At 44.8% G+C, this 12,605-nt stretch overlaps 1 protein-coding gene across 1 annotated transcript in view; it reads right to left on the bottom strand.

Annotated features, from left to right (window-relative positions):
* Positions 1-6,931: 6,931 nt before the first annotated feature.
* Positions 6,932-12,605, bottom strand: part of LOC27206553 — a 43,967-nt gene continuing 38,293 nt past the window's right edge. Inside the window, exon 4 of the mRNA XM_016180009.3 lies at positions 6,932-12,566. Coding sequence (XP_016024670.1) covers positions 9,250-11,934 — 2,685 coding nt within the window. The 5' untranslated portion in view covers positions 11,935-12,566 and the 3' untranslated portion in view covers positions 6,932-9,249. The remainder of the gene's footprint in view (positions 12,567-12,605) is intronic.

Genomic DNA, 12,605 nt, shown 5'->3' with positions numbered 1-12,605 from the left:
CAAGATGTAATAGTAAGGCTAAGGTTTTCTCTAGACAAAAATATATCTCTTTCAATTTTAATCGGTATTGCCCCATTCGTGATGGTTGTGTTTAGGTATTTTTCAGCCTCGATACCCACACATAACAATTTGCGAGTTATTTATGCGCAGCGCGGGCTCTAATTGCAATTTCCGCGCAGTCGCGAAATGTTGCAAAATGTATGGACCGACCTCATGCGACTTCGGCAAAAACTCAATAATATTTGCCACGCACACACACGTATTTTTGGCAAATTTGCCAATGACGATGGGACATCAGAAATGGCTGGGTTCGCGTGGGAATGACTAAAATTTATTCATGGTAATTTCGTCAAACTGCGCTATTTCAGCACTCACAGAATAAAGCACACACACATACACAACAACGGTGGACAAACGCGGCAAACACGGGATTTGTTGGAAGGTAAATTTAACAGATTGCCTCTGTGGCCTGGTCAGATTTTTGGGGACCCCTATGCGAACAGATTTGGAATTCGGCTCTTTATTTAATACGGTCCAGTGGCAGTTGATTTTATTTGGCGCCCAACGCGGGGCGCTGTTTATATTGGGAAAATTTAATTAACAATTTTGTGCCGCCTTCATTGACTGCTCATCCTCGACCTCGTAATTGTGATGACTACTTTTTTGTCATGTACGTAGTACCAGCCAGCCGATCGCTTTGTTTGTTTTTGTGTTCAGTAGAGTTTGTGTAATTAGCTTGGCGCGCATTTAAATTTTCAAAATTAATTAGTTCAAACAACAGTGCGGTTTTTGTGCTTTCAAAATGCGCCAGTTCAAAAGATTTTGCCCGTTTTTTTCTATATTTGTTACTTCACAATGCACGAGCTGGCGATGGCAATTTGTGAACAGGTTAATTCAGCTAGCCAATTAATATTTTTATTTACTTTGCTGTTGTCTTGTCAATAATGTGAGTTTGTCAATAAAATGAATATAGTGATTTAATTCGCTTATTATAATGGGTTATAATTAATTATTAATAACAGACATTTATTATAAATATTATGATGAGATCATACTTGCTTACACATGTAAAATACCCTTAAATTTGCATTTTTGTAAGCATTATTAATGTTGCTCATTAAATTGATTTGATATTCAAGAAGAGTCAAGCATAGACATTTCCATACTTATCTGACCATTTGAATGCGAATTTATTATTCCGGATGCGATGTCGCCTGCGAACATTTCCTAATTAGACAGGGTTCCCACAGCCCTACGTATCCTTTCCACACACTCACATGCACACGAACACCCACCCACACACACACACCCAAATTGGTATGAACGTCGAAAACTTTCAACGCCACAATGAGGCATTGCGTATGGTTTAAGCTTTATTTATTTGCGGCCATAAATAACGCTTAACGCATCTAAATCTTGAACTTTGTGCGAATGCGCTGGGTTAGAATGAGGGCGGAGGGGGCGGAAAGGGCTGGGCGTGGCTGATGAGAATGGCCCGAGTTGTTTACCCGGACTAAGGATAACTCGACATGGCTTAAACGGATGCCGTCCGATTCAAAAGCCAAAAGTTAGAAGACAATACAAAAATCGTAGGTATTTCCCCTGCCGAGATTTATGAGCGACCTTTTTGCGTTCTCGTGAAGGAAAACGCTTAATAAAATGCTTTAAAGTTGAACATATTTTTGGCATTCTTTTTTCAGTTTCACTTGTCCGAGTTTTTTCTGTTGATCTTGCGCCATATTTTATATTGGTTGCAGTACTAAAACAACTAAAAAAAAAAAATATGGTACAGAAAGAATGTTTGGATTTTGCGAAGTCAAAATTGTATGTGTTAGATATTCAATTTTTTTTAAAACAAAGTTTATACATGTTACACATGTCTATTTAAATCAGAAAATTCGTTTTCTATCTTTGCCATTAATAAAATTTTTACATACGAAATTAAACGCGTAGCATTAAGTGTTTTAAAAATGTTTAAAAATTTAGATCTTTCATATGCGTTATTCCCTTGTCTTGTATTGTCCTTGGTGTGTGCATCCTGGCCCAAAGTGATGCCTTTCAGGGCTGTCATGTTGTTCCACCAACTGATGGGTTACAGCTGCCTGCTAAAACTTGTGTCTCGTGCTGTCCGCCCACTTTTTCCGCCCATTCCACCCACACAGCAACACCAACATACACACACACACATATTGGCTTGGCAAATGTCAGTTTTGGCACCTACAACACTTTGTGGAACTTTTCGATTTTTTTTTGTTTTTTCCTCCTCTTTTTGGAGTTGCGTGAGTGAATATTTTTGTTTGCCAATGGGGAAAGGGGAAAGTTGGTACTGGAAGTAGGGGGCTGGGCCAAAAGCTTTAACACACTTTTCCCTGTCGTTGTGGATTTTGCTTACAAATTAACATATAAATTGATTTTTCGCAGCGGCAAAGTGTTGAGCTTTTTCGAATTGTCAATGTGGGCCAATAGGTGGCACAGTTGTAAGATCATCTAGAAGTGAATTTGAAACGCATGCTCTTACCTAAAAATTCAATATTTTTGTTTGCCACTGAGAGCGATTAAGATTCAATTGCAGGCAGAAAGTAATTCTTGTATCATGGCTTAAATTCATTCGGCCGTCCGAAAACCATTTAAGTCCGTAAATCGTTTTAGCGCTTTGCCTTAAGAACCGGGTCAGCCGGAAGTTGTATAAATTACAATCCTCAATCCCCTTCCAAGTCCGAAAAAAGAACGGAAGCCAGGCAACCACATGGCCAGCTTGGACTTATTATGGCCGAGATACTGCTGCAATAGTTATCTTTAAAATAGCCACAAAATCCATTTAAATTATACAACAAAGGATGGATATAAACAAACAAAGCTTAGGCCAGGCCTTAGGGCCATCTTAGATCCAGCCAAAGTTCTGGCCAAGTTAATTACACTTAATACGCATGAAGAAATGGTGAGCGTGTGTGTGCGAAAGGCTTTGACCAGGAAACCTGTTTGGTTATTTGGTGATTTGTGTTTAGAGAATGTTCAGAATATCTTTGCCAAAGGGTTTGAGGGCGTTGGGCTGGATTTGTGTGTGCGAAGAGAAAATATTGGGTAGTTATTTTGGCAATGATAAGCATGAGAGATTGCTTGATTCGGAAGGAAGTGTTAAGCTTTACATTCGCTTTAAAATATGCATTGAGGGAGTTTTGTTTATTGAACTAATATGGATCCCTAAACAAAATGAACCCGTTGATACTTTACTATTTACTTACTACCTTACTACATCTAAAATATGCATAATTTGAACATTTGATAACGCAATCTGAACTATAGTTTTAATATCGGGGCTTTTACTTAAGGTACTAAGCATTCGTATCCATATAATCAATCCTCTTAGCCATCCCATCCTATTTACTTCTCGAGTTCACAGTCCAAAGTGTGACCATTAAATATTTTGGCAAATATCCTGGTGTAATCACCAGCAGAATGGCCAACGAGCAGCATCCGAAGAGGAGGAGGAGCTGAGTTGTAGCAACAGCTGGCCAAATTATTCTAATTGCCAGTCAATGGACGTTGCCTGGCAAAACAAATTTAAAATTCCATCAATTTGGCAAAATAGTGAGATGGCCAAGAGATCCGAATCAAATTATCCTAAAGACGTTGACATTGCTCTTTGTGTGCCGGATCTGGCAAATAGAAAGTTTCGCAAGAAGTCCTTTGTTCGTTTCATCTGTTGCAGTCTCGCAAAATTGATTTGTCAAGCAGCCACATTAAAAATTGACAACTAGACAAATACCAAAAGGAGCCGGCCATGGAAATACGTGGAAGGTTTCCCAAGATGAATGGCCATCCCACATCATCTTTTGGGCCAGCTGGCAGGCCAAAGTCAGTTTGTAGTCAATATTTTATGAGTTTGAATTAATTTGGAGACGTATTCGCAGCTGCTCGATTTCTATTCCAGCACGTTTCGGTCCTGTCCATTGTTAGTCAGTGGAGTTTTTCAGTTTGACAGTTATTTTGAGAGACCACTTGCCCGGGGACACTCAAAGTTTTTCAATATTTTCCGTTGGCACGACAATATTAGTGATGCAAATTAATGTGCATGCATGCGTGAATGTGAATATTTAATTCCGATTCTGCGAGGAGCCTACATATGACAAAAGAATGGAAATGGACATATTTAAGGTACAGCTCGAAGCGAGCCAGATAAATGAACCAAGTTTGCATAGGGTCATTTTGGGCCTGGGCTTGAAATTGGCTAAGTTTTCTGAATCTAAGGGAACGTGCCTTAAAATACTGGAGAACTTATGGCAAAAGTTCTGGGAACTGCTTGTCTTAATTCAGAGTCTTAATATTATATAAGGCAGACATCAATATTTAATTGGCATATTAAGCCAGCTCCACACCTAATCTCTTTCAACCTAATGACCAACAAAGTTCTCCATGAATCACCTGCCATTTTGAAATGCTTTACTTATGCATGACTCTGATTGCCTCTCTTGTGGCTGGAAACCACACTCTCAAGGATACTTACATACATGGATCGACTGCCCAAATCGTTTATTTTATGCACAAGCACTTCCGAACCACATCGCAAATTTTATAACAAACATTAATTTTGGTTAATAACTTTATAAGACAAACTAGCCAACTTGTTTAGATATCAAACTACCGCTCACAGCCGGATGTTCCGCCCTAATGCCACAAACTTTGAGTCAACATTTTTCACACAATGTTTGTGGGGCCGAGGGGTCGAGTTGGGGGCATAAAATAGAATTGGAATAACCATACGATAAGCCCAATTTGTGCGCAGCTTTAGTGGGGCATTAGCCATACATAAAGCAAAGATAGACGCCTCCATATTCGTGCGTTGATGTGCGTCACTTCCGCTTGTAATTGTAGCTACAATGTCACAATCACTAGACCATATAAACGCAGGCAAGTCGTCGAAAGGACGATGGGGAAATGGGCGGATGGTGGGCGCAACGGCCATCTCTCGCACACATAAACAACCAGGATACCCACACGCACACACACTTGCGTGCTGAGGGCTGGCTTTGTGTGCGCTTTTAAGTGGCTCTGTGTCTTGCCCACTCGGCCGCCATTCCACAAAAGTGAAACTTAGATCGTGCACTGTGGGCTGGAAAATATCTTTGTAGTGAAAAGTAGTAACAATAATCCCTAAGTTTCATACGTGATAATTTCTTTTCAATATTTACATAAATAAAATGCAAATGGTCCCAAAATAACGTGATGAAAAATAAGTAATAGTGGGCCTTTCAATAATAGGGCAAAGAATAACTGATTTCATTTAAACAAAGTTATTACCCAATTGGCAATTTCACAACTTACTCTGCCCCACCGTACATGAGACCTCAACAACGCGGTCCTTTCTCGTACTTGCCACATTGTAAGTAGCCGCACCGAAGGCACATGCCCACCCACACTCGCATCCCAAAGATACTCGGCATCCGGGAGGAGACATGGATGTGGGTTCTGCTGCGTACGGATACTGTGCATCGCCTTGGTAATATTTACAAGTCACTTGTTTTTATGCCTACATTAATTATGCGCGCCTCTGACTTTGGTTTTTTGGTCGGAGTCGGATGCTCGTCTTCTTTGATTTTGATTTTGATGCCGTTGCCGTTGCCATTGCCGCAATTCCAGCTTGGCTTTGGTTTTCCGGGCTCTTTGGCGCTGTCAACTATGTGGCTGATGCTTGAGAGGAAGCCCCAAGTTCTTCGCAACCCCGACCACTTCTGTGGCCATATTTTTGCTGGCTTTAGACGCCTTTCGGGTGTGCTGGCTTAGGGCTTTTGCCAATAAATTTCGACACTCGTGTGGAGCGGCTGCCGTTGGTGTGGAGCTGGTTTAAACCCTGCTCTTAATTGCTCCACACTGAAAATTGTCTTTCGCTCAGGGGCAGCCAGCTACAGCCATCTACAGCTGCTCATAAATGTCAGGTCGAGGTAACAACTGGCTGGCTGCATTAAGTGACCCAGTTGTGCTTCCCTTTTGGCGCTCGCAGCCTGCGTTCTCCGTTTGCGCCTTTTAATGACATTATTGCGCACTGAAACGTATAATGCGTCAGTGCCCGGGTCCGGGTTTTATCCTCCGTCCGGGCTTTCAGACCGGGCCCTGTGTGCTGCTGGCTTTGCTTTGAGTTGGGCTATGACCTTGCACGCGCCTTGACGTGCTTACTTTTGGGCAGACACTGCGTATGCGTGATGTGCGCATCTTGAGGCCTGCACATAACCTTGTGCTGCAATAGGTTTTGTTGCTGTGGAAATTTTGCGGCAGCAGGGCCGTCATTACATATGCCAAAAGCGATTGCAAGTCTTTGGGATGTTGCGACTTACGATAATAACATTTCCCCTCTCTCACTGAATTTAATAATCTATGAATATTTAACATTGTTTAACTTTATTTATGCCCTTAGCATTTTTAATTAGGACATAATTCATTTTCTGTCACTATGGCTTTGAATATGTAAGCACTTTGTGTGGAAACCAATGAGAAAATCCATCTTCCTCTTTTAAATATTAATATTTGATATGCTTCCATTTTCGACTTTGTCAATAATTCAATCGATTTTTTATCCAATTACATAATCTTGCCAAATTATTTCAATTCTGCATTTAAAGGCTTAAAATTTTAATCAACAAAAAGCTATTTGTGTGCATTTTCCATCCGGCACATCGTTCATCTCTGATTTAATTTCTTTTCTATATTCCAACACATCTAGCTAAGCATTGCCTCCATTTTCAAATGGACGTTTTTGCGTTGCCTACTTAGCGGCGCATTTGCATTTCCCTCTCCATTCTTCGTTAGTCCGGCATTATCCTGGTGGAAAAAAGGGGAAAAGGATCCATCTCCATCTATTTAATATTCAATCGCTGAAATTGTTTGCGTCCCCTTTGTTGGCAGTGCGTCCATTGGGCAAAAATAAAAAGCGACATAATTTAGTTTTTATTAAATTCTTCAGTTTAATGCGTTTTATTCGGTTTAATTTCTCTCTTATCCTTTTATACACTTTGCTTCTCTTATTATCTTTATGCATTTCGATTTTAATTTACCTTAGAGAATTAATTTATAACTAGATTGTGTCTTCCCATTGTCCTTCTGAATTTATCTCTCTGTTACCTTTTATGGCCCTTTTATTAGGTTTATGCGTGTATGTTCTGCTTTGCCTAACCATTAACTTATGCTAAACATTCTCTTTATATTGTAGTGTATGCCATATAATATTTAAAATTATTCTGCCAGCTGGCAATTCTTTTGTTTAATATATGTACCTTGAGTGTGTCTGTGTTTGGGTTGAGATTTAAACAGTTTGCTAGGCTAAAATGTGTTTTTGTTGTATTTTCGGTTTTTTAATTTAGTTTCTGCTTCTATATTCCTTTTGGTGCATTTGCCAACTAACTCACTTGGTGAAAATAAAATTTAGTCATTCGCTACATACACAAATCATTCCGAGTACGAGTGTGTTTGCCTTGTTCTTACGTCTAATGATTTATTTATGCAATTTACAATATTCCATATTGTGCTTAAATGATTGCTTCTGCCCTCACTCCCTCATATGCATTTAGCTATTGCTAATTGTTTTTGTTTTTTTTTTTTTGTCTCTTCAAAATACTTTTGCAAGCATTTCCGCTTTTCTCCATTTTTCTTCAATTTATGTTACAGTGGAAAAGTCTTGAACACTTTACATAACTTTTACGTTAAAAGGGAAAGCTAGGGCTCTGCTTAAACGATTTCTATGGCTACATTTACATACAAGTCTCAAACGGGGTTATCCTAAATTTAGTTAGTTCTTACAATGTTAGCCGATCTAATTTACGATATCTACTTTAACGATACCCGGAAACACTCGTGTTCATGTCTGTTTGATGCAATACAACAAACTTAAGGCGGGAAAATCAAATTCTAAAGTGAGTGTGGAGTGTGGGGTGTAGGACGAAGGTCGAAGGTTTGTTTCAGACTCGAAGAAAGTTCTATGGAAAATAAATGCGATAAATTATTTAAATGCAACTCTGGAGCGGATGTGGCCCGAATTAAAATTTCATAAACTAGAGCACACTACACGGGGTAAGCCCTTGATGCCACTCGCGATTTTCGGCCGGAATTCTCGACTTAGTCCTTTCCCTTGAAAGGCTCAACAGTTCAACAGCCGGGTCCTCGAGCTGGAGTCCTTTGTGCCACGGAGAGCAGGTGTCGCCATGGCGAAAACACATGCCACTTGGCTCTGAAGTGAGCCACCGACTCGGAACCTCGTGAAGTGGATGCACAGAAAGGGGTGGATGGGACTTCCTCGTCGATTGTCAACTAACAACGCCTGCGAGAATACAACAACTCAATCGGCACACATAGCCCACATAGGAATCCCCCCACATGTCTAGTAGTCTTGTAGGCCCGGGATTTCTTTGCGTCCCCTCGCTTTTTCTTTCCTCGCTTTCTTGCCATTGTGCTGCGGGGAAGCTGCTGAAAACTTTATATTAAATGAAAAAGTTTTTCAATTACATCAGCGGAAATAAAACGCTGCCAGCTTGCCACTCGAAGCACGCAGCAAACAGAAACAAACAACGACAAGAGGCTTTTGTTTAGCGGCGTCTTTGTTTTTCGGCTTTATTAGGTTAGGTCCGCCTATTGTTCTGACAAATACTCTGAACGCAAAGAGTCCTGCGGAAAAGTCATGATATTTTGGGAGTCCTGGCATGACTTCATGCAACTGTAACTAAAGTCACAAATTGAAATGGTTTGAATATCAAAATATGACCTCTTAAATTGATTGATTATCCATAACACTTCATGATTTAAACTCAACTTTCAATCGGAAGCAATTTACAAAAAATATATTGTTCAGGTAAAACTTCCCACACCTGACGTGAACTTTTCCTTCATTCCCATTAACTAACTGAAACTTGATCCTTTTACACTGGGCATTTGAACATCGGCTTGCTGAAGAGGTCCGGTTCCTGCTCTCCCTCTATTATTTGGTTTTCTGGCCCTTCTACTTTTCGGACTCGCATTCGGAGCTCTCTCTTTCAGCCAATTATTAGGTTAAACTTGGGTCTGCCTTTGTTTGTTTTGCTTCCTTTTTTTTGGGGCGAGCCAGCAAACAGAAAAGGGAAAATGTAAGTGAAGTAAAAAATCAGCGGGACGGAAACAAGTGAAGGGTGAACTTAGGCTATGAGTGGTTTTGGTGATCAGCCTGGCCATTTACAGAGCCACTGAATCGTCTAAGGCCGCTTCATCCCTGGCAGTTGGCTGCTGGCCGGGTCAAATGTCGCTGGTTTCCTGGCCATCGCCCACGTATCCCTCGTCGGGACTGTCGGCTAAGGGGCCATTAAGCTGTTTGAGTTTCGCGGTGTCCGAACTCTCCTCCTCACCGGCAGGTGGCGCTGCAGACCCGGCGGCTTCCTCGAGGCGCGGCGAACTCGCCTCGCTTTCATCCAGCTCCGGAATGGTGGATGTGGCCGTGGATTGTGTGCTTACTGCTGATGTGGGCGGTGGTGGTGTTGCCACCACTGCGGCTGGTGGTGGAGTTGCAACCGCTGGCAGGCTGGTGGGTGACTGGGCGAATCGGTAGCCGGGCAAACAGCTGGGCCACTGCTGAAACGGCGCCGGCATCACCGCCAAATCGCTTTTGTAGCCCTCTGGCGGTGAGGGGAACTGATGCTGCTGCTGCAGCTGCAACTGTTGCTGCTGCTGAAGTTGCTGCTGTTGCTGCTGCTGCTGCTGAGGATAACCCTCCGCTGTGAAGCGCACATTGGGCAGCTGGTACTTCTCGTAGCTCACCGTCGGACCCCTCTGGATGAACTCGGCCTCGAGGCTGTAGCGCAGTGTGGGATTGCCACCCACACCGACATTTCCGCCAGCCGCCGCAGCCGCCTGAAATTGCTGCTGTTTGTGCAACCTGTTGTGTGGCAACGTGCGATAGAAGTTGTTGGCAGGCTGCACCTGTTGCTGCTGCTGCTGTTGCTGCGGTGGCTGCTGCACCATATGGGCACTGCTGTAGTCGTATGCGAAGGATCCATCTTGGCCCAGGAAGCACACCGGATTCAGGTGGACATCAACTTGATGGGGTGCCGGCTTCAGTTGCATGCCGCGCGGCAAGGTGGTCATCGCCTGGGCAAAGCGTCCCATTAGCGGATGTCCCGGATGTGGGTGCTGGTGTCCCTGATGCGGATGTGGAGCGGCCGCCAGCTGATAGCAGCCCTCGTACTGACCGCAGTCGCTCTGCGTCTCGTACTCCCCGGCTCCGTCCAGACTCACCGCCGTCTTGAGCTTGTGCTTGACACTCTCCGCATCGTTGACCAAGTCCGGATTCTTCTCCTGGTAGTTTCGCAGCGAGGCGGGTGGAGAGCAGTAAGCTGCCGCCAAGCCGTGGCCATTGCTCAGGAGCAACGGCGGTGATCCCGGTCCAGTGCCCATCAGATTGACATTCAGTTGTAGCTGCTGCTGGGCGGAATTCGGAGTGGCATAGAGGAGTAAGTTCTGCTTCATCTGATTGCCCAGAATAATGCCTCCGCCAGCTGCTCCATTCGCCGCCTTGGTGGGTGTCAGGGTATCGCCCAGTAGGAGTCCTGCGTTTCCGTTCAGACTATCCCCGCCATCATTCAGTATCGAGGCGCACTTCATCATGCCCATGCCCGTATCCTGTGTGCTCCCCGTCGAGGAGTCAGTGCCACCGGCAATACTCGTCACCTGATCGCACTTCTTGCGCTGCTTGGCCGGCTCCGAGGTCTTCTTACACTTGACCACAATGGTGCATAGGAGTACCACGAAGATAATGCCGCCTCCGGCACTGCTGGCCACAATATAGTTCATGTAGTCCCTGGGGAAGGAGACCTCATTCACCACCGGCGGCTCCTTGATTATGACTCTCAGGGTGTAGTTACTGAAGGTGGTGCCAGCTATGTTCTGGCCCACGCAGGAGAAGGTACCATTGTCCTCGGCACCAACGTTGTAGATGAAGATCTCGCTGCGTTTCTCCTCGGCGCCACTTACTCCGATCGTCTCGTCGATATAGTAGTACATGTGCAGGTTGTCCATCAGGCTGTCGTTGCTCATCACCTGGCCATTGAACAGCCAAAGGACCTTCGGCTCCGGGATGGCCCTGACCAGGCAGGTGATGGACATGTTCCTGCCTTCGCTCACCTCCGTATAACTCGACTGAGGACTGACCTCCGGCAGACAGGCCAGCTGCTCCCGCTGCAGGCTCTTGATCACCTGACCCTTCAGCCTCGCCGGTTCCATGCACTTGGGTTCCTCGGCCAGCGGTGTGTTGTAGTTGACCAGCCAGAAATGGATGTCCAGGAGGCGGCAGTCACAGTTCCACCGATTGCTGTGCAGGCTAATGCCGTGCAGCGATTTGGGCAGTATGTGGGTGCCCTGGATGAACCCAATCCGATTGCCGTCCAGTCGCAGCCACTCCAGGTTGTCCATGCCCACGAAGGCCTCGTTCTCGATCCGTTCCACCTGACAGTTGGACAACTCCAGTGTCGTGAGGAAGGACAGGTGCCGGAAGGCTGATGTCTTCAACTCCCTGATAGGATTTCCACTTAACGAAAGGCGCATCAGTGAGCTGTAGTCCTGAAACGTCTCGCTGGGCACATTCTGCAGCGCATTCTCGCTGAGATCCAGCTCGACCAGATTCGTCAGCCCCCTGAAGGCCTTCTCGTGTATCCGGATCAACTGATTCCGGGACAGATAAATCTTCTGCAGGTTGAGCAGATCCATACGTAGGAACCGCTCCGATTGCAGCACCTGCAGCGCATTGCCGCTAAAGTTGAGGACCTGGGTGCCCGGATCCATGCCCTCCGGTAGATTGGAGAGCTGCTGGCCGCCGCACTCCACCGTCTGCTTGCCCCCCTTCCATTTGCACACACACACCTCCGGCGGACAGGCGGCAGTGATGGCCAGAAGTGCAAGGAGCGGTATCCAGATTGGCAGACCACTCATTGTCTCAAGTGCCTCCGGCTGGGCTGAGTCCTTTGTTCAAAGATCCTTCTATGTTTCGTACTTGCGTTTTCTTCGCTCTGCCTGTGCAGCACTTGGGTAAACAATTTTCGCCAGCTGGCTCACGTTGGCATGTCAAATTATGCAGCCGGGCTTTTTCCGCGGGTAAATATTATTAGCCGATCGGACGCTGTCACGTCTACTCGAGCAGTGTCGGGCCATAAAAGCAGCGCTTCTCCTTCCACTTTAATCGCTATCGGAGTGCGGCCCATCATTGTCCTGTCGCTGGCGCTTTTGTCATGGCTGCTACTTCCGCTTCCACTCGGCTCAGCCTCTACTCCTTCAGCGCCCTTTGTATTAATTTCATAAAAATGCCAGGCTCTTGATTCGCGCTTGACAGCGCTCAGAAGTAGGCAATGGGGCTCGGGGGCTATTGTCGCCTTTTGCGGCTTTCCGACTTTCTCCGCACGCCTTTCCCTAGCTCTGTTCTTTCTCCTCCAACCTCTCTTTTATCTCCCGGCTACGTTGTTCCACTGGCGGCAGAGAAAGGCTGTTGTCCTTAATGAAATTATAATGTAATGCATTTGCCGCGTCTCCTTGTCGAACTTGTTTTGTGTCTCGTTTAACGCCGCTTGCTGCAAAAAAATTAAACAAAAAAATCACAAAAAGAAAGA

Source organism: Drosophila simulans, chromosome 2L (genome assembly GCF_016746395.2).
Source record: "Drosophila simulans strain w501 chromosome 2L, Prin_Dsim_3.1, whole genome shotgun sequence".
Taxonomy (NCBI): domain Eukaryota; kingdom Metazoa; phylum Arthropoda; class Insecta; order Diptera; family Drosophilidae; genus Drosophila; species Drosophila simulans.
The sequence above is the reverse complement of the archived record's forward strand: the minus strand, read 5'-3'. Positions and strand labels throughout refer to the sequence as shown.